Source organism: Athene cunicularia, assembly GCF_003259725.1.
Source record: "Athene cunicularia isolate RWA chromosome 6 unlocalized genomic scaffold, athCun1 chr6_part2, whole genome shotgun sequence".
Classification (NCBI taxonomy): Eukaryota; Metazoa; Chordata; class Aves; order Strigiformes; family Strigidae; genus Athene; species Athene cunicularia.
The window spans coordinates 6,977,568-7,002,461 of NW_020799106.1; the positions used below are offsets into that span (position 1 = coordinate 6,977,568).

At 42.6% G+C, this 24,894-nt stretch overlaps 1 protein-coding gene across 1 annotated transcript; it reads left to right on the top strand.

Moving 5' to 3' along the window:
• Window positions 1-370: 370 nt before the first annotated feature.
• PSAP (prosaposin) lies at window positions 371-24,457 on the top strand (the record flags this gene model as incomplete). The annotated part of the gene is made up of 15 exons (XM_026851758.1): window positions 371-398; window positions 10,456-10,589; window positions 11,634-11,708; window positions 12,373-12,498; window positions 12,761-12,955; window positions 13,885-14,028; window positions 14,583-14,639; window positions 15,781-15,789; window positions 17,422-17,535; window positions 18,444-18,539; window positions 18,741-18,927; window positions 19,085-19,236; window positions 20,810-20,890; window positions 21,422-21,529; window positions 22,107-24,457. Coding segments are annotated over 15 exons (1,542 nt in total), but the record flags the coding sequence as incomplete, so codon positions are not given.
• Between the last annotated feature and the right edge of the window lie 437 nt (window positions 24,458-24,894).

A 24,894-nucleotide genomic window follows, 5' to 3' on the forward strand; every position in this document is an offset into this window, starting at 1 on the left:
CTCGCTACTAAGGGCCTGCCCGGGTGGGAGCGGGCCGAGGGTGGTGGAGGGGGGGGGCCGGGCCTAAAGCTGTTTCTCTTCTCTTCTCCCAGCAGGAGCTGCCGGGCCCGGCTGCCGAAAGCGCAGGGAGCGGAGGCAGCGAGAAGGGAGGGTGGCGGGCGGGGAGGATCCTCCTGCCGGGGCCCCGGCGCTGGCGCAGCCCGGTGTGGGGCCTAACGGTCCCGCGGGGGGAGCGAGGGAGAGTTTCAAGGGCGCCTTCGGGGTGGCAGTGTTGGAAAAGCTGTGTTTGGGGTAGGGGGGGAATCACCCAAGGACAGCGGTCAGGTAAACGCAGTGAGAAGTCCCGTGAGGGACTGTTGGTAGGAAATGACTTCTTGATGGCACCGTGGTAGCATCGGGTCAGTTTGTATCCATATCTGACACTAATCGGACAACTCTATCACCACATAGAGCCAAATAAGGACAATTGATTTTTCTGCCAGCATCTCTATCTTTGGCACTCCAGGGGTAGATGGGTGTTAATTCTCTTTTAGATGGCAAGAGGTAGCTTTTCTGTTGTGGGTTTTTAGCAGCCTCATTTCATTAGGGTCTCCTGCTCCACATGGAAAATTCCACTAATGTTGCTGCTTGCTCCCTTGTTATCTGTCGTTGCTGAGATGGAAGTGTTGGTGGGAGTAACTGATATTCTGCCTTTAGCGTTAGGACTAGAGGTTAGAAAAGGTAATGCTTGCATTTTGTGCTTTGCAGAAGCTAGACAGAGCTACAGAAATGGGTCATTGACTGGAGGGTCAGTACGCCTTCAGATTGTGGTATGGAATGGCTAGAAACCCCAGAGTTGGAGGTCTAGTACAGTGATGCACCAGATTTTTCAGAGAATTTTCCTTTAAATAAGACAATTTTAAACCTAGAGCTTATTTGCTTGTGAGTTTAATCTGCAACATTTGACAAGTCAACAAGAAAAAAAAGCCTGACTAGCTGTTTTAAAGCCATAGGAATAACCAGCTGGCAGCCTACAGTAAAATACACATCTGAGATCTTGCATGCTTGTACGCTAGTCTTGTACTTAAGTGGAGTTTTAATATACTGATATGTCCTCAATTTAATGGAGAATCTCAGACCTCTCAGGCTGTGGAAGCAAGCAAATATCAGCTTTTACTCTGCATATTTATTTGCTTTAATAATATGACTTCTGTGCACTAAACTAACTGCAATCAATTATAATTTCTATTGGGACTGTTTCCACTAAAATCATTGTAGTTTCTTGTGCTTTAAAGGTGAAAAGGACTTACCTTGAAGATTCCACCAGGTTTCCCATTAGTGTATTTAGGGAAATTGTAATGAGAAACCAGTTCAGCAATGAGAGTTAGCTTGGCCTACCTGTTAAGGGCATGTGCATGCAGCTGAGCATAGCAGAAGACTTGTTAGGCCTGTTTTTCTTTAGGAAGTCACTGTTTTAACACAAATAAACATCTCTCTTTTTTTCACCAAGGTTCTGTTATGAATATTGACTCACCTACAATAGCATGCAGATTTTTCTGAAGATTTTGCTGTGACAAACTGAAACAGCATTTTTGTCTACTAAGCTAACTAATTAGCTGTATTAAAACCTAACCACCCTTGGCGTATTCTAATGGAGCTACTTGGCAGGCTTACAGCATGGCTGGTAGTCCATGAGGTTTTTTGGTTGACCTACTTACAGTGCTCCTGTGCATCTTCCCTTTAAGGGAGACTCGAAGAAATTACAGCAGGGTGTACAGGATCTCTGGACTACTGATAAGTGCTTTGAGACCAGGAAAGGAGGAAGGCTGGGTGTGCAGCTAAAACAGAAATCAGTTTCTCTTGAGCTGAGGTGGTGTTTTTTTTTTCCTCTTGATAAAATAAAAGTTACACTGGGAATGGAAAGTAAAAAGTTTAAGGATGTTAGTATGTCACCCCTCTAAAATAGTAGACTTAATCTTACTTTCTTCCAAGATTTCAAACTAATGTACAATTCCTCTAGCAAACACTGGTCAGAACATCTGGGGACAGGAAAATTAAAGACTGAGTTAGTCTGACTTGAATTTTCTGGTGAATGTGAAAAAAACCCCAGATAATGGAACACTGAACTGTGTTCTATAGTTTGCAGGCTTGGTCTTTTTGGGAATGTGGTTTCTAACAAAAAAGTTAGGCTGGCATAGCCCACTACTATAGATAAAGTTTGTCTAATTTGTATCTACAAAATGTGTCCCTGTTTCCTGTTTTCTTAGAGGAGTAACAGGGAGTGCTGTGGGTTAGAGGCACCTTACAACCATCACACAACAAAGCGGTGCTTCGGTAGCACACCAGTCATGTGGCTTGTGTAAACCTGCCCTTGCACAATCTCCTCCTTGTTTGTAGAAGAGGTATAAATAGAAAAAGTTGTTCTTGGTTGTGTCTGGAGGAGGTGCACAAGCTGTTCTGCCTGGTCACGGTCATGCTTGGTGAAATGCGCGATTGCATCTGCAGAGCTTCTGAAGTCTTATGTGGCCTTTTTATATTCTCAGTTTGTGCTATTCAGCATACCGCAAAGCAGCAGTTCTGGGAATCTCTGAAAACTGAGATGATGTAGGGGGTGGAACAAGGGAGTGGGAGCTTGTCAGCAGAACTAAACCGTGTCTCCATCAGGTGACGCTGATGTCAGTTGAGACTCTTCGGGAGGTTGGACTGTGCTGTTTCAGGGAGGGTTTTTCGTTATAACATGCAGGAAGATTTTTCCTTTGTATCTGTGGGGTAAGCAGGACCAGGTAGTGCTGGCTGCCAGTGGGGTTTTGCTTCAGTCTCATGTGCATCTGATTCCTCAAAGCAGGTTTGGGGCAATGCCTTAGAACTACATGACAAAAAAAGGGTTTGTTTTTGTTTTTCTTTAAGGATTTACTTGCAGTCTATTTTCTGTTTGGTGGTTTGTTTGTTTTTTTTTTTTGTGTTTTTTTTTAATGTAGCAGCATTGTAATTAATTTGCTACTATTACGATACTGGAGTTCCTATTGCAGGTTAAAAGAGGTACTTCTGTGGTCTTTGAAGTGTGTACATACATTTTGAGGCAATGTTTGTCTGTGTATTTGGTCATGGAGCAATGTTTAATTTCAGATATCAGTACTTTTCTTTCTCTTGGAGTGAGAAGTCTTACATTTACACTGTTTAACCTGACTAGTTTTTAAACTTTTTTCTCTACGACTGTAAAAGTCTGCTTATAGAGAGATTTTCCTGAGGTTGCAGAGTAAATGAATCTTGCAGTGAGATTTCAAGGCTTGTTTTTTCAAAATGTAACAGTTTAAAATCCTTTATGTTCATGCTGGGATGCAAGCTATTGGTATGCAGAGATTAGGGGTTAACACTTTTTTCTTTCCTGCTGTCAGATTCGTCATCACAGTACTCCTGGGTAGGTTACTCTTTCACCATGTGCACTACCGTTTCCCTTTTCAGGGCTTTCCCATCACGAACTGCTGTCCTACCAGAAGCTGCTCTTTAAAAATGTCCATTTTCATCCCTCTGGCATGCTTTCTCTGCTCAGCTGCTGGTGTCTGATGTCTTCCCTTTCCCTAAGGGAGCTTCCTGTTAAGTTGTCTTCCATATCTGGCATTGATTCTGCATTAAATCACTTCTCTGGCAGCACTGTGAAAAAGAGCTTTGCTCCTGAGACGATTCTTCTGTTTCTTCCTGGTGGTGTCTTGAACTGCCCTTCTGTTGTCTGAAAAATTAGATGCCTCTGGACTTCACCTGTGCTTTGCTGGGACTGCAGTGTAACTTGTGGACAGGAACTTTGTCTTCTCTTACAGACATGGCTCTCTGCATAACTAGCAGACTTTTCTGTTCTTTGTGGTGTGAATATATTTGCCTGGTGAAAGGACGATATTAAATACAGAATTTCTGCAGACTTACATAAAGAAAAAAAAAAAACAAAAACCCAAAACAAAACAAGAAGGAATGGAGATGGACAAGAAGTGTGTTCAAAACATGTAAGTGTATTTCTACAGGGATCTGCTACAGGGAAAAATGCTCCTCATACCTTCTTGGGAATATCTTTACATACTGATGGGACTGCTTACTCCTTGAACATCCAAGTATCTTTTCTAAATTCTGTCATAGAAGAATCTTGGGCAGGAGTCAGGGCTTGCTTGGCAACCTGGTAGCAAGCTCTGGTCGGTGTGGAAATTATTTTCTTGCAACGTTTTTAGTAACTGGGTTTATTTACTGGGACAGTAGAGCTAATTTTACTGTCTTGGCTCATTCTGTTCTCTATCTTTATTATGATTGATCGTACATGCACAAACTGCTTCTCCTACCAAGGTTGTCTTGAGATGAGGGCAGCAAGGGAGCAGCTGAGGCCAGAACAATGTTTTTCAGCAGAGGTAGCATACCAAAGTGAGAATGTGTTCTTCACTTTGGGGAAGAGCCCAGTCAAGGTGTTAACTGAGAACTCATTGTGAATTGCACTAGTTACAAATGTTTTGAGCTTCCTGGACAGGAAAACTCTGATTTCCAGCACCTACAGTGCTGATAACAGCTAGCCAGATTTCATCAATTTCTTCCACAAGTTGCCTCTAATCTCAAATACTGCGTTCATTTTACTGCCTTATTAATCCAGAGACATAGTAGACCTTTGGCATGAGGTAGTAGTGTATGATGTGACTACAACTTTTGAAATGTTACTTAAGCTCACTAACTGACCAGAGAGCTTACAGAGTGTTGAGCCCTTCAGATAACACCAGGTTGAGGTCACTCCCTGACTTGTTGACACTTTGTAAGATTTGGTGAAGATAAGTTGATCCCTCTTGACTTCTTTAGCTTAAATATGCTTTGTTTTTGCAGTTCTCAAAAGAAATGGGGAAAAGACTGTAACTAACTGAGCACAGAATGGCTGAGACTGATGCATTCACTTGGTCTGTGGGCTGGTTTTGGGAGATTCAGAATGGTCGTTTTTTTTTTTTAACCATTGCCAAGTGGGACAGCCTGAGAAAGAGCATCCCTCCTGATGAATATGTTAATGTACTCGAAACAAATAATAACCCCAAGTTATCTTCCACGTTTGACTTCAACCCATTAAAGTGAACAGCAGCTCAGCACTTTTCTTTTTCTTGACAGCTGCAGGTTAATTTGACTGTAAAAATGCTGCTAACACCAAGGTTTTCCTAGCAGTTTGGATTGGAGAAGGCTTCAGTCTTCAAAGCTGAATTTCTTTGTGTTCTGGGCGATAGTCTTCTGGTTTATCCTCTGGCTCTTTAGGGGATCTGGCCTGGCCCACATAAAATCACTGTTCATAGAAGCTTATATAAGGTGTGAACTTTTAAGCATGATCACGAGAGTCTCATTAGTAGATTCAGTACAGCTTTGGAGGGAATTGCTTGAGATATTTTTCTGAGAATCTCGGGAAGAAATTCAGGCTGACTCTTCCTGGAAGAAGAATAATAGAAATGCTTGAGGGAAGGGAAGGTTATTCTCAGGAAAGGTAATTTCTGAACAATTTTCCAGTAGCTGTCCTTGCAGAATGCTAATCCAACCATTACAAGTTTCCTTTTAGGTTCCTGTTTCCTGAAGAGGAGTGAAGAACTGAACTGTGCTTTCACATACATGTCTCTGTAAGCTTTCCAAGTAGAAAAGGGGATGTTGTCCGAGCAGACTGTTGCCTCTACTTCCCTAACTTCTGACTGTATGTTAGCATTTCCACTCCAGATGCCTAGTGTTGAGGAAGGAGGTGATAGTTAGCATTTGCTGCTTTGAAGAAGTGTCCGTGAGTAATGCACAGTTGCTGAAGTAAGTAGGATAGATGTGGGAGCGAGTTGTGGGTTTCCCTTTATCTTCACAGCCTTAAATTGTTGAGAGAATTCCTGGCAGAGCCCCATGGGATGTGCAGTAGTTGTCACTTGTCAGGACTGTGTTACTGGTGTTCTGGCAGTGTTAGGTTGCTGGCCTGGGCCTCAAAGAAGAGATTTCTCCTTCCTTTTCTGCTGTTGCCCTTCAGCTTTTGGAGTATTTTGATTATGTTGTTGGGCTTCAGGCTGTGTTTCTGAGGCAACGCTTGTTCTGGGAGAAGACTTCTCTTGTCTGTCAGACAGGAGCATTGGAGAGGTCGGAGTGAGTATGAATCTCTCCTCTTTCTTTTTTTGTTTGTTTTCAAGAAGCTGCAAGTTTATGCAAAGATCCTTGGGTGCCTGTAGGCTGTCAGCTTGGCTAGAAGCCTGAAAACTGAAGTCTTACACATCTGAAAGACATCCTCTTTGTACGTGGATTGCATTTCTACACCCCCTTCTCCTTCCTCCTCCATTTTCTTTTGTTGCTTAATTTAGGAAAAACTTGGTGGAGCAAAGGCTGTTGCCTCTGAAATTGAAGAAACCGCATCTCTGAAGCAGTTCAGAAGGGAGGAGACAGAGAAGAGGATGACTAAAGAAACACCCTGGCCTGCACAGATAAACTTGTTGGGCACTGTAAAAATAGGGCTTGCAGAAACTTCAGGAAAGGGGGGCAGGTTTGTATGGGCATGATGCATGACTGTTGAGAGGAAGGAGAAATCTATTTAAAAATGGATGACCTTAGATAAAGAGCAATTTATAAAATAAAGGGATGCAAGAGAGAAAGAAGAAGAAACCATTTGGTTTGTCCGGCAAGTGTTAAGAGTTCTGTGAGGTAGCTGACAGTGTTTTGTTTTCTCTTGGGTTGCTGCTGTGCTGGGGGTGTGAAATACCACATTAAGGTGTCACTCTTCTTGCAGCAGAGGCTATTTTGAGGGAACAGGCAAGATAACTATTAAGTCTCAAAACTGTTCTTTCTGTTGTGAAACAGCACAAGGTCTTAACACACTTTACTGGCATATTTGCATTTGTTGTAGTGTAAGTTAACACATGAGGAAAAATACTCTTTCATAATTAAACAGGAGAAAAAGATAAGGGGAGAAAGCGGGAATAATGAAGGATTTGGGGGCTATTCTTCCCCGAGCTTGCAAGGTCTGTATTAGTGAAGAGTTTTTTTAGTTTTGTTTGCTTTTTCCAGGGCATTCAGAAAAGAAAAGTCTATACTGTTGCAATGAAGGTGCATCCTTTCATATTAGACTGAGTTATGTAATAAAAATATTTCTGCATAATACAGAATAAACTAATGCAAGCTTAAATATATTGAAAATCACTATGGAAGATGGAAGAAAAAAAGCCATGCTTAGTGCATGTCATCTTTGTTCTGTAGCTGATTTCTAAAATGTGCCAGTGATGTGTGGCCCTAACAAACAAATTTGCCTAAATTTTTGACCAGAAAGATCTGTACTGAAAGCATCAAATGTAGAGTTTTCTTAGAAGAACCTCCCCAGTGTCCTGTGTAACTGAAAAGACACTGCTGTTTCCCCATTTTCTGTTTTCTGTAGATAAGTGTTCATCCTCGTGGCATAGCTGATTCAGGTTTTCTGAATCTGTTGGCTTTTATCATGGAAAAGTTATGTAGGCAAATTAGCTTTTCATCTTGCTCTGGCATTGTGCAGGAGTGAGGACTTGAAATAATACCAGTGGGAAGATGTTTGAGGTGCTTACTTGCATCCTTGCAGTTTTCTGTGTTCAGTTGCTTATGAGCAGTTTGATACTTTTCATTCTTCACTGTGCCTGCTGGTCTCCAGCTCTTCTGAGATTTTGTCTATTGCAGATAGTATCAGTGTCCTTATTCTCAAATTCAAAGTGACTCTGTTCTCAGTGGCAGTCCTTTGAGCAGAATCTGAACAAAATACGGTTGTGTACTCCTCTTGCAAGAAATTGTTCTTTGCTCCTTCCAGACATGTGGGACATAATGCAGGGAAGGAGCACTATCAGGAGGCATCAAGTAGTTTAACATACTGTCAAAAACCAATCGAAATTTAAAGACTTTTTTTTCTTTCTGAACAGGATTGTGTGCAACCTGCACTCTGCTGACCTCAAGAGATCTCAGTAACCTGACAAAACCCTGCTGCCCTACTGATACCCCTTGCTGTGTCAGAGCACTGGTGACTGACTCTGTGTGAGCATCTCTTTGATACAGAAACCATGCAGCAGGGAATTTGTTAAGACATACAGCCAAAAAAAGCTGATAAGCATAAATCAGGAGCATAGTATTTCTTTTGTCCTGCACTTACAATGAGCAGGTCAGAGACTGTGAGGAAGAAGGAACAAAACCAGCTGTTAGACATTCTGCTGAAGCTGGTATGGATGTGAAAAGTCATACAGAGAGAGGATCTTAAAGTAAAAATTAGTCAATCAAAAACTGAAAGTTCGTTAAGAACTAGATCAAATCGGTGCAAGTTACAGCATGAATTCCTCAGTTTTGGTTTTAAGTGGCTTCTTAGCTCAAAAGTTTGAGAAACTGCTTGGAATTAACTATTGTAGTTTTACAGTTTAGTTTTTGCAGTTTTAGTGTACGTTTCAAATGGGAGGGGGAGTGATTTTCTTTTGATTTACAGAACTAGAGGCATAGGTTAAAACCTATACTTGTAAATAGTTGGAAGCCCTTAATTCCACTGTTTAAACTCAAGGTCTAGCTTGACTTTATCCAGAGCTTGACTCCACCTTGCAGAGTCTTCCTATCACTGTTCAATACCAGTATTTGAAAAGGAACAATAACACTTTCCCCCGACCATGTGTGTTATTGTCACCCTGCCAGAGCTGACAGCATTGGGCTGACCAGTCTGACTTTGAAACTTACCTATTCTTAGTGCTTCTGGATAGATAATGCTGTCATTTAGAATTGGTTGGCTGTAAATATTTTCCTCACTGTACATTAGAAGCTTTGAATTCTTACTTGTATGGTCTTACAAGCAGTCCTAGTGTGCTGTCTTGCTGAAGAATTATATTCAATCTAGGCTTTTTGCTGGGGAGAGAAGGTGACAAAGTTCAAGCTCTTGTATAGAAAATTAAGTATGCAAAGCACATTTTTCTTAAAATAAATGGGTCATTCCTTTGTAAAATCCAGTGTAAACAGGCTTTATAAATTAACAGCTGAGAAGGCTGCAGAATGCCACCTATAAAGCAGTGTTTATCTGGCTCTGATGTGTAGTGGCAGCATACCTAGAGGATGCCCTGGTAATTCAGCTGTTGATTCTCTAATTGCTTAGAAGTAAGATGTGAGAAATGGAAAAGTGGTTGTGATTGTTCATCTGTCATGACCTTACCAGAAGCTTTGTAGGAATCAAATAGCTGAATTCCTGCTTCTTGGTTGACATTGTGATTTTACAGCGTTTTGTGTGTAAACAGCATTGATGTGGAGATGACTCTGAAACAACACCTATACGGCTAAGACATCTGGGTTTTTTTCTAAAACTTTGACAGGTAGGCTTAGACCATGGCAGATTTCTTTGGAGCTTGTCTGCTGTAGGATTTTTAGCAGTTGTTTCTTCATAGGTTAGTGCAACATAGGAGATTGACGGCTGAAGAAACAGCCTACTGACAGATAGGATGGCTTTCTAAAAGTGGGGAGAAGTTGGGTGCCTGGACCAGACAGCACAATAAAAAAAGTCAAAAATTCCTGGAAAGTCAGCTAGAAGGTGTGGTTGATTAACTTGTCCTATTACTTACTGTTAGTGCAGATCTTTTTACACTTCTCTAGGAAAGCTGTCCAGAAGTGGTATTCTGTATTATACTTCAACACTTTATAGGTTGCAAGACAGTTCCACCTGGGGTAGGAGATGATATCTAGACAAGGACTTAGTTTCTTTTTTAAAAATTATTTTTCCCTCACAATTTTTTCTGTATACAGTTGAAGAACTGACCAAGAGGAAACAAAGTCTAAATAGATTTAATGGGTTTAAAAGCTGCTTGACAGAACATGTCTCGCATTGTTTTCTGTCCCTCTTTTGCTTTGACTTTCTTGAAACTCTGTCTGTGATCAGTGTTTGGTCTGCACCTGCGTGTAACAGTGTGTGTTGTGCCCTCTGATCCAATTAGTTCCCTAGCTCTTGCAGTTTCTGTAGGAGAAAAGTGTCGGTCACCTGGGAGACAGGATGCAGACAGCAAGGACAAGCGAGATGTGACTGCTAGTTGAGAGTTGAAGCGAGTGCAAGGACAGCAGGACAGGAGAAGAGGTGGGGTTGTAGCCTTGGGCATCAGCTGTCTGAAGTGTGTCTTTCTGCAGTGAGCAGTTTCTCGGTTTCAAGTCATCTGGTAGTTCTTGCATGCTAAGCAAAGGGGGGTGTGTGTGTTTCTGCCTTTATTTTTTAAAAAAATTAGATGATGGGGCAATGGACTGCTCAGGTTCTTGGGCACTTCAGTAGGGAAGTTCAACTGTGTCGATTTTCCTGGAGTTCTTTGGCTGGTTTTGGGACTCATTTTTATGTTTCAGGTAGAAATTGCTGGATTGAAACATACTTAACAATATTAGCAAATCTAAGTGGCCCAATAGAACGCTGTGGTTATAGCAGACAGAATTAACCTGCCTGCTTTGGAGTGGAAATCATTCAAATGTACAACTGTGAAAGAACAATTCTTTCTTTGGCAGCTGTGGCAAGCCCTGTTTTGTGGCAGAAGGACTGTGTGAAGGGCCCGGAGGTATGGTGTCAGAGTGTTCGGACAGCATCGCAGTGCGGAGCGGTGAAACACTGCCAGCAGAATGTCTGGAACAAGCCTACTGTAGTAAGTATTGACTACTGAGATGTTTTCCCACCTGTAGTTGAGGTAGCTGGTTTTCCTATGCTGATGGAGATTTTCCGAGTCTCTGATCTAAGTGCTACATCTGACTGAGCCTTGGTTACTGTGCCTTAATTTGGGTGCTAGATAAAGGTTGCTTTCCACTTCTCTGCCTTGCACAACTTGCCTGCTGACTTTCCCTGTGACCTGTTGCACAATCACCAAGCAATGTGTGGAATGGAGTTAGTGGATTTCAGACTCGTTCCTCTTTATTAAAACGACTCCTAATTCCTAGAGCCTTTTCTTATTCTTAACTTGAGCAATGCCGGCCTCATAGGCATATTCTAAAGAAGCATATAGCTTTTTTTGTGTCTTTCTCATAAGTTAATGTTCCACAGAAGGTGCAGCTAAATTATAGAAGCTATGGCAGTAAATAATGGTCCAAATGTAACATTTAATGTGGCTTTTCAAGTTGCATTTGTACTAATTGTGAGTGCTGCTTTACTAGATGTAGCTGTACTTTGTGGTATTGTTTCACAGTTTTCTAGGGAAAAAAGGCATTTTTCCTTACAGATGCATTCAGTCCACCTTTGCTGTATCTGCACCGAGATGTTTCAGTTTGTGGAAAAGCAGGGGAAGGGAGGAATGTCAGAATGGCAGAGCACAACTAAAATGAGTGAAGCTGCCTGAAAAGTTCTTAGATTTCTAGTAAGTGTGAATGCTGTGAAGAGTAAGGTAAAAGGTTCAGGAGGAGGCTTCTCTGGGCAATATACTTTATACTTCAAGGGAGGTGGGACTAGGTGAAATGAGCAAGTGGTAGCATGCCTGTTTCTTCATGCTGTGTTGATTTACTGAAGAGACTGGAGCTGGACATGCTTGGAATAGTCTCGCTCTTCATTTAAAAGGACCTCTTCCCTTCCTAGCTTCAGCCTGTATTTCTTCCTTAGCTTCAATTCCAAATGTGATGCTTGTTCTTCACTTTGTTATTCACACACTACATTTACAGGTGCTTAATTCTGTCTCAGAGTAACTCTCTACCTCTTTCTCCAGAACAGTATTCCCTGTGACTTGTGTAAGGAACTTGTGACGGTGGCTGGCAGGGTTTTGAAGGATAATGGCACAGAGGTAAGCAGAGCTCCTGTCTTGCCCCAGGGCACCATTTGATTTCATTATCTTAACAAGATTACAAGGTGAGGGGGTGGAAGAGTAGTCTGCTGGTGTTTTCCCACCTTAAGCAGCAAATGTTGAAAAGGGCCAGAGTGCATAGGAAAAGGCTTTTAAACAGTCTCTTCTGGTTTAGAGATTAGCAAATTCTAGAGCCTCTCCCACTCTAAAACATCCCTGATTGACTGTAGGTGCCTCAGAAAATTGTTCTTGTGCCAGTGGGCCATTGATCTTAAAAGGTGAGATACTGCAGTCTCTAGAAGTAGATGATTACACCAAGTGGACTTTATTTTGGTTGTGGGCACTTTTTCCCTTTTATGAACCTGGAGGTACTGTGCCAGCCCATAATTTCACTACTTCTTAAATGTATTTGTTCTGTGCTGGTGAGACTGGGGTGTGCAGGCCTTGTTGGCAGTATTTCATGTTCTCACTTTGGCAAAGTTCAGGATTGGGGAAAATATACCTGTAATATAAAACCTCATTGCAGTTTTTCTTGCCAACTGCCTGGACCTACTTGGGTCCAAGGGGCTTTTTTAAGTGTTTGTATTGTGTGGTTTGGGAATGGAAAGAGCATTTGAGGGAGAGATGTATTTTGATACTCTATAGCCCACCTCATCTTTTATAGGATGAGATCCGTTCTTACTTGGAAAAGACGTGCGAGTTTCTTCCTGACCAAGAGCTGGTCTCTGAGTGCAAAGAAATTGTGGATTCCTACCTACCAGTTGTCATGGATATGATTAAAGAAGAACTAGTAAGTAGATAACAATTTGAAACTGTTGGGATTAAAAATTGTGCTCCCATTGATGCCTGGAGTTCTACATAAAATTCTGCACGTGATCCTTGAATCCTGTATGGATCGCTGGTGTTGCAATTAGTGGCATAAATTTGAGGACTGCTTCTTTGCTGTGAATCATTTTCCTGTCTTATGCTTCAGCTGAATGACATTCTACTCTGAACTTCATATGAAAGTGCTATCAGTGTAGAGCTTTATGTATGTGTCTTATCTCGCCTAGGATAAACCTGAAGTTGTATGTAGTGCCCTCTCACTGTGCCAGTCCCTTCAGAAGCACCTTGCAGCAATGAAACTTCAGAAACAACTCCAGTCCAATAAGATACCAGAGCTGGACTTCTCTGAGCTGGCGTCCCCATTCATGGCTAATGTGCCTCTTCTCCTTTACCCTCAGGACAAACCCAAGCAGAAGTCTAAGGTAAGGGTGCAGTGCTATTCCAGCATGTCTGCTGTGTTTTGCTCCAGAGCTTCAAGTGCTCCTTAGCATAAGAATTTACTGATGATTCTTGGTAAGGGGTTGTTGTACAGGACATGGATTAAACTGGTGTGCTTCACCTGCATGACTGTCTCCTATTGAATTTTGTACTGCTGCATACAGACAACTACCTTTTTCCATCATCTGTGAGTTTAAAGCGAAGGTGATAGCTGCAGTTCCTGTGCACCGTATGTATGATCTTGGATTAACAACTGCAGTCTATAAAGACTAGTCTTGTGCTGGGCTGTTCCTAGCCAGGACTGCAGTAGTCAAGCAGGTCTTACTGGAAACAATTTCTTCTGAGAGCGAGTTTGGCAGTAGGGTTCAAAAGAAGAATAATTCTCTCACATTCTGAGTAATCTGCTAGCTGTGCCCTTCAGGGGAAGCATTCCTCTCTGAATCCAGAGATGACAGACTGGATCAGAAAAGAATAAATAGTTGTCAGAGGGGAGTAGATGAGACAACTTGTGAGTAGAGACTGAATCTTGTTAGCAAGTCTAGACATGAGAGTTAAAACATTTGGGTGGGTGGAGAACAAGCTGCTGTAGGTGGGGCAGGTAAGGTCTACCCCAAATTTAGCCACCTTTCTACTGTAGTCTGTAACAAAACCAACAGGTTTTGGAGATAGGATATCTTAACAGTTATCTCGGGTTTCAGAGCCAAGTAGGTACCTAATCTCCATCTAGCGGCTGGTGTACATACTGGCAGTAACTTTTCTATTTGTATTAGCTCAGGCTTTTGAGTATTCTGTAGAGTGTTTATTAAGGTTTGTATATATTAAAGTAGTTTTTAAAACTTGGTGGCAACGGAAGCTTCTAAAACATGTTATGTGAAGATATGTCAACTTAAGTTTTCTTCCACTCTTTGTCCAGGGAAGTGGGGAGGTATGCCAGGATTGCATTCAGCTGGTTACTGATGTTCAGGAAGCTGTGAGGACAAACTCATCTTTTGTAAAGTCTTTGGTTGCTCATGCCAAGGAGGAGTGTGACCGTTTGGGACCTGGAATGTCTGATATGGTAAGCTATTTTTTTGTTTGTTTAAAAAAATATGTTCCTGTATGTAAACATGAAATAGTTTAAGTGCCTTAATCCTCTCAATGTAATCTCTATTTAATAAAACAAAGGTGAGTGTGTCACATGTAGGGTATGTTACACAGTGTAACAAATACAATGGTGAAATAATTAACTTTCTAGTCAAGAAAGTTAGGTGGGGTGTTGTGTATGGGTCTGGGGAAGAGGAAGGACTCTCAAGATTGCTGCTAGGTCTTAAAGGCCTTTTTCATAAAAATGATCTGGCAGGGTAATGTGGTCATATCAATGGTGGGAGCGGGGGAAGTGCTTTTGCTCTGAGAGGAAGAGAAAAGCGCTCATCAGATAAGCAGCCATGTGTGTAATGATTGTGTAACCTGAAATGCCTATCTTATATTTGGGACAAGCTCTGAAAGACAACAGAATAGTTATTAAGTAGGGCAGGTAAATTAATACCTTGAGATGTATTAGAAAATTCTAGATTAACTCTACATCGTAAGTGGTTTGATATTTACAAGACTTTCTTTTCCCACTTCCCACAGTGCAAGAACTATATCTCTGAATATTCTGACTTGGCTATCCAAATGATGATGCACATGGTAAGATCAGTAGAACATAATATTTGCTCTTGGTTAATATTTCTGCTTTGTGTAGCTAACTTATTTGGAAACAGGAAACAGCAGTAAAAGTCTGGGGAGAGCCCTTGCTCTACAAGTCTTGGTGTTAAGGCTTTGAACTTGGCATTTAATTAGGTAGTAACTTCAGTCTCGGAATGCTTTCTTTAGCACTTTTCCTTTTTTCACAACCACTTAGTGGTGCACAAGGCACTCTAATCCTTTGAAACACAGGAGATGGATTACATTATGTTCCCTTACACTCTTATTTCAGTTCTGTACTTACACTACTTCCCCCCTCCTCACCAGATACTATGTTAAGCGTATTAGAGGTGGTCTTTCTCACTGTGTTGCAAAATTGGTTCAGGTGTTAATGATAATGTCTGTCTGAAGCAAGACTAAATGTCCTTCTGGAATTGTCATCTTAAGACTCCTGCTCTCTGGGCTCTTGATAGGAGCCACAGAAAGTGAGTGGTACTGCACCAGCTCTGGTCTGCAGCAATATACAATATATTTTACCTCTGACCACCACCATAGCACCTCTTTATCCAGAGATCTCAAAGCCTCAAAAAAAGATAAGCCTTTCCTTAAAGAATGAAGTGCCTAGATGCCACAAGTAACAAATTATAGGTGAATTTATGAATAGAGCATGTGGCTGACTTGAACCTGAGTTTGACAACACAGTGGCCTCTTTTTAAAGTTTCCAGTTGCTAAAGGCTACTTAGAAGCTCATACTGCTGCTTAAGCGTTCGGGAGGAAGCAAAGCTTTTTGCCAACAACAGTTATTTTCTCACTTCAAGCATTGCAATGCGGTGTGGTGTTAATACCAGAAATTGGAGTATGACCACACCTTGCATCCGGCTGAGTGTTATTCATGCTCTTTGGAGGTAGTCTTGCCCAGGATGCTTTAATAACTTCAGATGAATAACGCTGGTTAGCACTGGGCAATTAAATGTGAATTGCTGTAGCAATGCTAAAGCTCTTTGGGGTGGGGACCATGTCATATTCCATCACCTTCATGGAAAGAGTGTATGCAGTTCCAAGTGCTTGACTTTTTTTTTTTTCTCTTAACTGTTATCTTTAATTTCTCCTTTCTTCCTCTGTCTCCAATCTCCCCTGTCAACAGAAGGATCAGGTAGGTGAGCAACTTGCCTGTGGTGATAGCCTGCTTGTAGTTTACTTCCTGCTCTTGAAGGGCTTGTAGTTCACTTCTTGCTCTATTAGCTGTGTACATGTGTGATTGTACTCCATGTTGACAGATACAAGGGATGTTTATGTGATTAAACCAGAGAAGGACTATAGACTTCTTCCAGTGGATCAATCCTACTTTCAGCTTCAGTTTGTGCTACTGAGATTTCAGCTTGATTATGCTTTGACCAGTGGAGCAGAAAATATGCTCACTTTCATACAAGAAGAATTAGATGTAGAAAAAGCATGCTGGTGGCTCCTCACAGCTGCTGGTTTAAAGTCTGGCCTCAAAAGGGCTTAGTGAAGCTGTCCCTGGGTCTTTTCTTGGTTAACCTTTAAATCTAGGACAACGCTATCGATGTTTGAAGTATATGAACTGAAAAGAAGATGCGGGAGGCTTTTAGGCTCCTGCTTCCTAGAGCTATCTGGGCTTTTAATTTAATCAGTCCTGGGAGACCTTGTGTCTGTCATCTCTCTGAGAGAACATGTTGTGTGCATGTGGGTGTTGCTGTCACATTAATATCTGGAAATGCTTCTTACAATGCATGAACCAAAGGGCTTGACTTAAAGGTACTGCCTGGAGTAGTCTGAAGGAGCACTGTATTTTTGAGATACTGCTTTTGCCTGTGCATGAGGTTGTGGCATGATGTATTAACTGTTGCATAAACCTCTGCTGTAAGAAGCTTGATGCCCTGGTGACAGGGTGGGGTATGATCTTCTAATTACGCATAGGACCAAAAGTAACTTTTTTTTAGCTTAAGTAGACTTCAGGTGGGAAAATTCAAGTTTTGTGTATTACTCTGTATGGCCTTTCTCACTTTGTGTGGATATGATGTGGCCTCCTTAGAGCAGTTTGCCTCATGTCTGGCATTTATTTCTGCATTTAGTAATGTATGTTTCTAAAAGCTCTGAGGAAGACTTAGCCTTTTTTAAGCCTTTGTTTCTTTTTGCTGTTTTCCCTCTTACTGTGGAAAGAATATTTGACATACAGTTACTGCAGATACTGGTATAAAGGGTTAAACTTAGGTTTTAACGGTTAACTTTTGTTTCTTATAGGCTGTATTCAGTAATGAGAGAATCTGTTTCTGTTTGCAAAATGTGATGTTACTGGCTGCTTTAAAGAAGGTAGTTTGTGGATGAGGAGTTCTTTCTTCTAGGCGTTTCTTTCAGCTTTTGGGTGAACTCTGTAGTCAGGATAATAAGCCTCTTCCGTGATTACTTCAAGCTTTCAGGGGAGGAGCTTTGCGGATGCAGGTCTGATGTGATGCTGGTGGCCTGTTTTGGTGCTGGTAGCTCTTAAGTCAACTCCTTTGAAGGGCTTGCATAGTGTATCAGCTCATGGTAAATGGGGTTTTAAAATGGATGTGGCTTAACCTCTTTTGTAAAGGAGCTGCTAAATTTCATCTGGTAGTTGTCCTGCCTATAACTGTATCAAATGCTTTGGCAATACTCGAGGTAGAAGTAGTCAATGAAACTTCTAGTTGTGTTGGAGCCTTTTAAAACTTTGTGCCCGCTCACAGGCTCCATGGAAAGAAGAGTCTTCTAGACTTTTAAAAATTGCTTATACCTCTCTTTCCAGCAACCGAAGGACATCTGTGCCATGGTTGGGTTCTGTCCTTCTGTGAAATCTGTTCCTCTCCAGACTCTGGTGCCAGCTCAGGTGGTTCATGAAGTGAAAATGGAAACTGTGGAGGTAAGATGGACTCTTTGTACTGAACAGCTTTTTCATCTTTTTTGCTTTAGTGTAATGAACTAGGTGAAACAGAAAAATACGAGCTTTTATGCATAGAATAATCCAGGTCTGCCTGCGTATAAATTCCTGGCCTCCTCTTGTTTCTGACACTGATCTGTGAAGTAGGAGAGCTGACTGATTTGTAAGAATAGCAGAGCCTATGCTATACTGAAGCTAAAGGGTAATACTTCAGGATTGAATGGGAGCTCTTATTCCAGCAGTGGAGTATAGCAGCCATTTAAATGACACCTCAAATGTTAGAGGGCAAATTGCTGGAGTTTTGCTCTACATTTGTGGTTTTAGTCCCTTTTAAAAATGGAACTGCACTCTGCATGTGCAGATGAGAGCTCAGTCAGAATGCTGAAGCTCCAAGTTTGAAGAAGCACCTTTAGCTTCTCCTGGGTTGAGCTTTTTTTGGAAAGTCTTTTTTGAGGACAGCTAACTTCTGATTAACAGGCGCCAAACAATTTCCCCTCAAATCCCTCAGTTTCTAGGTTTATTTTGCAAATAGGAGAGTGCTCTCAATTCTAGTAAACTTTGTCCTCAATGTATTTCAAAAACCACTTTGTATTTCCCTTGACTCCAGTCACTGTGGGGCTGCTTATTTCTCTGTGTCTACTAAATTCAACTTTCCTCCTCATACAACCTGGGGATTGTAGTCTTAATTAGTCACACAAAATGGCCATTCAGAAAGGCTTTTTACTGAAACCTTGGAGGTTGGTTGTGGGTTCTGTGTGATCTTCTGAATTCAGCTCAAGTGTGCTGCACCTGAATGTGAAAGCTTGTTAGACAGATATTTTAGAAAGTGTCCCTGCCAAATGTAGTCAAGTGCTGATTCACTATTTTGTATATTTCTTTTGTGTACTCAGAAAGCCCCAGTTCAAGAGAAAACTTTTTCCTTGTGTGAAATATGTGAGACCATGGTAAAAGAAGTGACTGGCCTTTTGGAGAGCAACAAGACAGAGGTGTGTAAGTGGTGGAAATGGTACCTCTTCCTAGGCTTTGGCTAAAATGGGGCTGTATGGGAGGGGGAAGGAAAGTTAATTTTATTGCCTGTTATCATGGGAGTGAGATTTCCATCCTGGGTGAGAGGGAGTAAGAAAACATGTACCTTTGAACTGAGTCAGTTTTCTGTTCCTTGTTTGCCTCGCTTCACTGTGCTTCAGGAGGAGATTGTGCATGAAATGGAGGTGGTCTGCTACCTGTTTCCAGCAAGTGTCAAAGACCAGTGTAAGGACTTCATAGATGTCTATGGCCAGGCTCTGATTGACATGCTCTTGGAGGCAACGAATCCTGAAGCTGTGTGTGTTATGCTGAAATGCTGTGCGACCAACAAGCCTCCACAGCAGCCAGGTTGGTAACAAGGAATCAGTGGTGTTGCAAAATGAGCTAGTTCACCTATGATTGTCTCTTTTGAGGATATGTCCTTTAGTACTTTGCTGGTGCTGCCTCCTTTCTTCTATTTGGGGGAATTACCTAAGCACTGATTTTATTTTTTTTTTCTTCTCAGTTTTAGTGAAACCTGCAGGTGGCTTCTGTGATATCTGCAAGATGGTGGTAGCTTATGCGGACAAAGAACTAGAGAAGAATGCCACGACAGCTGAAATTGAAGCTTTACTGGAAAAAGTCTGTCACTTCCTGCCAGAGTCTGTCAGTGATCAGGTAAAGTGCTTGCGTAGGAGGCAGGATAAAAAGCGATGGTCTTGTTGATGGTTGGGAACTGTCCTTGCTACTTTGGTGGGTTTACTTAGATCCTACAGTGACGATTAAGCTTACCTTATTTTCTGTGTGTTTCACCTGTCATCCTGTCCACATGCTAATTTTAGATCCGTCTCGCAAGTGTCTCTACTGCTATGAATGTCCAGGTACTCATAACAGAGATCTCTGTGTCTGGGTGACTGCCTTGGTCTTTGGCTGGAGACAAACTGTCCACAGGTGCAGCTGGGTCTGGCTTGTGTTCAGCAACGTGATCCTTCCTAGGTTTCTCCCTTTGCTAGTTAGCAGCGAAGTGTAGCAGTTTCTCATGTGCATCAGAGCAAAAAAAAGAGGGAGCAGGCTTGATCCAAGGCAGCCAAATGACGACACAGGCCTTGCTGTGTGGCAGCCTGCCTTCTGCTCAGAACAGTGCAGGTGGAGATGAAGAGGACAAGACATCTTGCAGAGTGTTTTTAAAAACTAGAGAGCAGCATCTCTTGGTGGTTTTTATAAGAATAGTCAGTCTTCCTCTGTGAGAGGCTGAAAGGAATTAGGGGTGCAGGGGCATTAGGTTTTTGCACTCCCCATCCTTGAGGGTTAGTAGTCTTTTGAATAGATGGTGATTTTTTTTTTAAGGGCCTGAAATGGCTGGCTGGGTGGTTGTACTAATTTGCAGTCGGTAAAGGTTTGCCTGGAAATCCTCTGAGAACAGTGGGTGGGAACAGCTGAAGGGTTTTGAAGGGTTGTTTTTTTTCCTCAACACTGATCCTGTTCAAGGGATTAACGAAGTAATTGGAAATAGGCTGGCATAAGTCAGTGCGACAGCAAAAAGCAACACCTGTTAGGCCACTGCTATCAAGATTTACCTGGAAATCTTATTAGATGGCTGCTGAGCATCAGCAAGTGGCAGCTGCTTGTAAGTTTACTTTGGTGTACAATATACAGGCTTAAAGCAGCTATGAAACACTATTCCTGGTAACTGCTGTGAGGCTGTTTAATAGCTGTGGTTTGCTTATTAATTGGTGCCGTTAGTCCCTGCAGAGAAGGCTGGTATCTGGGTGTGCTTTGGAGATGGCCTCCCCACTAGAGGGCTGGCTGCTGCCGATGAGAACTGCTCATCCTGCTGCCTGGACCGAAGCGAATAGCAACTACTTGGGCTAAAAGTGCTCCAGAGTCATTCCTGTTCAGGATGTTTGTCTCCAGCCTGTTCAGTGTGCTTTCCTCTTGAGACAGCAGTGATCTCCACGATTACAGGCTAAGCTTTGCAAATCAGAGTGTGTCCTGCTTGGTTCTTTTTCCTTTTGACCCTTTTCTCATCATAACCTGACAGCTGCAGGCAGGTATGAGCTAGTAAAAAATGAGGTAGTTGTGTGATTAGTATGATGCCGAGTCCTTTTCTGTCTGCAAACCTCAAGCCTTTGCTTTATCAGTTTGGAGTGTATCTGGAGTGTTGTGTACAGGCCCGCCTGCTGCAGACCAGATCTTCCTCTTCTTTCTAAAGCTTCAACAAGAGAATCTCTTAACCTGTGTTTTGTTACAGTGTGTTCAGTTTGTGGAACAGTATGAACCTGTGGTTGTGCAACTCTTGGCAGAGATGATGGATCCCACTTTTGTTTGCACCGTGAGTATTGCGTTTAGTTCTGTCGCGCACGGGCTCCAACGCAGTCCTGCCTACTCCTCTGTACACCTCTCGGTGCCTAGTGTGCAGAAACTCTCCTGGAATAAAAATCAGCACGTTGAATGCTTGGAGCAAATGTGGTTGTGCAAGGCCTCGGGCTGACTGAATGGCCAGGTGTCTGACAGCTAGCCTTGTGCAAGGAAGGAGAGAAGAAAAGAGCTGCCAGTGGTTATCCACGTTGAGGTTCAGTAGCGATGTGTAGTGCGACCTGAATGCCATGAGAGGAAGTTAAATGACATTTTTGGAGAAAGCTCTTTCTCAAAACTTAATATGAAGAAGCAGTTGTGGTAACTTAATTCTTCCCTGTGTCAGGTTACTTCTTCATGTCTGCTCATTCAGCTGCAAGTGTGACCACAGCTGTCAGCTCCTGTGTCGCTTCCACACTCACTCAGGTGGAAGCTCAGGTGTAAAGCTGGACTTGAGATCTCTTGGTGCAAACAGAAAGATGCTGACTCTGTGCTCTTCTTTTCACAGAAACTTGGAGTCTGTGGATCAGCTAAACAGCCTCTCCTGGGGGATGACGCTTGTGTCTGGGGTCCAGGCTACTGGTGTAAGAACATGGAGACTGCTGCTCAGTGCAACGTACGTAAAGCAGGGTTCTGCCTCAAGTTCCCTCTTGACCTTTGGTAGCTCATTATAAACTACTTTCCTGGTTTTATACCACACTTTCAGGTGGATGAATTCCAGGTTCAGGAAACAAAAGAATAGCTAGAGCTGCTTGAGTTTGGTTAGAGGGTCTTCCATAGCCCTTAGCTTGCTTGAAGCAGACTGTTTCTGCTCCCTTACGTTCCTGTCTCCCACCTGCCTGCCAGCATTGCAGAACCTATAGTGAGGTACAGCGAGAACTTTATATTTAGTCTGTGTTCCTGCAGCCAAATGTACTGTGTCACGACCTCTCCTCAGGCTCTAAAAATTGGCTTCCAGCATTGATGTGGGCTGATGCTTTCTTTGCCAGGCCTTAATAGCTAAGGGTCATCAGCATTCTTTCCTGAAGCTTCTGGGTGGGGACGATTCTAGTCCTTTCTGGAAGCATTTTAAGAAAAACAAATTTGCTCCCAAGATCTTGGTTCAAAATAAGGCATTGAATTGTATGTGTAGATACACACTTGCTTGCAAACAGGCTTTTTTCCACTAACATACACTATTTCTTTCCCTTTAGGCTGTTGATCACTGCAAACGTCATGTGTGGAACTAGAAGAAGAATTTCCAGTTCTGAAAATTTGCCATGGCTCTTAATGTGGGCCAAGGTTGGCGGAGAGCTGTATCTCAAATGTCCCTCCTCTCTGCCTCATTAACAATTTGACCTTCAAGTTCCTTTATTGTAACTCTTCTGTAGCAATGCTGCTGTTGAAGGATCAGATCTTCATTGTTGACTTAACAGAGATATTTCTGATTGTACAGTTTAACTCATTATGCTCCTAAAAATAGTCAGTGTGTTGTAGATTTTTTTAATTGATAGGCTGAAGTGTTTTTTAGGTGCTGGGAAGAATGGCAGAGAAGGTGAAATGAGACAACTATTATCTTTTAATTTAAAAAAAGAACAAGATAATGACTAAACTTTCAAATGTCTTTCTGTAGTCAGCATTGGGAGGATTACATGCTTTGCATTTTTAACATCTGGCTGGAATATTAATTTTCTGTGTAACTGTAGGGGAACTCTAAGAGATAATGTTGAATCTGGGAATCCCTTCGGCTGGAATTTTCAAAGCTCTGCAGATGCAGAGGAGGGGCCTTTGTGTGCCCAGATACCTTTCAAATTAACTGGTACCTAAAAAGATGCATTTGCATTCAAGTGACCATGTTTTTGCATTTGGGTGACCATGCTTACAGCTCATGGTGTTATCATAGCTAAGGAAACCCTCCCTCAGCCTTTGATCATGTCCTTTTTATTTCCTCAGACTATTTGGTCTGAGCATGGGTGTTCTACTGTCAAGCCCTTTACAGTGGGATTTCTGTCTTCTGAAGCATGCTGATGTCCTTAAGGAATGGCTCCTTTTTTTCTTCTTACCCCTAGTTGCTCAATTCTGCTTAGTCTTGCAGCTTCCTACATGCAGCCAAGCAGGTGCCAAGGAGGTGGAGTGAGCTGGGTTGGTAGAAGATAGAGGGGAAAAAGTCATCAGGAGCTGTGCATATGTCAAAGTGAGTTCAGTATAGAGGGCAGAATGCATGGAAAAATAATTTTTATTGTAAACTGCCCTTTGTTTCTTGATCTTTTTTCCTTGCGTGGCATATTTCAGTCATCTAAAACTTCAGAGGTGCTATGAGACTTGTGGGGAGTTTCTGTTCACACCACCCGTTCTCACTGACGCTCAAACCATTTGAGTAGTTTGAAGTTTTTTTTTTCCAGAGTTCCCATTTCTGTTGGGAAATGAGTCTGAGTAGCACGCGGAGGTGGCAGATGGTGAGAGCTCTGCAGTGGGTATTTGGCAGCTCTGCTGGTGTACCTGACAACCTGCCTTTCATGTCCTTGCAGCATCCTGCTGAAACGGCCTGAACTTCTCAACAAAAAAGCCTTTCAGGGCAGGCTGCTGCCCTGGAAACAAGTCAGGCCCTTGAGGTTAGGGTCCTTGAGAACGAGAATCCTGCTTATGTTGCTTGAGACAGACCTTGCATCCCCTACCAGCAATTAGTGTGTAGTTCTGATCAAGTTAACCCCCAAAATGGAGGCACCAGAGTAGCTCTGAGGAGACCTTTGGGAAGGAGGAGCTGGGCAGAGGTGGAGCTTTGAAAATTCCAGTCCTGTTCAGAAAGGTGCCAGCAACTGCTACTGTTCCTGTGATGTCTCGGGCGAGGCGGGAGCTCGAGTAACAACGCTTTAGCAGCAAGCAAAGTAATTTTCATACAGTTCAATGGAAAACCACTCGACTGCAGCTTTTTAGCTATTTACGTGTACATACTAAATGTCTGGGCACTGTTGACAGATAGCAATACCGGTTTGTCTTTCCCATTTGCATTTGTACAGAACACTGAAACACTCGTGGCTTAAAAAAAGAAAAACAGTTTCTCCTAAAGATGTAAAATACCTGCAGCTTTGTCTTGACAGGCTTGTGCAGTGGCTCCAGCAGTGTATCCCTGTTGGGGTAGGTAGGAAGGAAGTGGGCTCCCTTCAGCATTGCTGCCCTGGAGGTACAGGTTGTGTTACAGGCGTGTGGTCTGGTATTTGATTTTTTTTTTTTTTTTTAAACTGAATGGTGTTCTCTTAACATGATTTTTTTTGGGGGGGTGGGGGGAGGTGGGAATGGATTGACACTTGGTCTTAAGGTTGGCAAGGTTTTAATTTTCTTGGGGTTTTAGTAGTGAAGGATTCATGCTAGCGAGCTGTCGGGCGGGGTGAACCAGGGGAAATCCTGTGCTAGCGCTGGGAAGTTTTCTCCCTTCCTGTGGACCGTGGCACCTGACCCGCTTGAGTTACGCTGGGGGGACACACGTGCAGTTGCTTTCTAAAGAACATTGTCTTGATTTTGCACAAAAGCTTCCTTAATGAACAATAAAAACTTCTGTAAACCATAAGTCTGTGTGTTTCATTTCCTTGTTGTGTGCTGGTTGCTGGAGGACCGTGCTAGCTTCCCCTTTGCTGCCGAGCCAGGAGAAGGCACGTCCCAGAATGTCGCAGGGAATCCGGGACTGAACGACAGGAATTGTAATTGCCTTGCAGCATGCGTGTCCCATCAAGCCTTTGTTCTGCTGAGGGCTGTTGCAGGTCTGAGAGGCTTGTCAGGGATTGCCACCGCCGCGCTCTTCCCCGGACACACGCAATGCCTGAGGTGAGGCAACAGCCCCGTGTTGCAATTCCTGGGCCTTGCGCAGGCTGCGGGGAGTTCCTGCTGAAGCCGCTTGATATCCTGACTTGCATTTAACGTGGCTTTCCTTTTGTCTTCATTCTTTATTTTGAATAAAATAGATGTCTTTTAAATGCTCTAAGCAAACACCTTGGCTCCTACTTACAC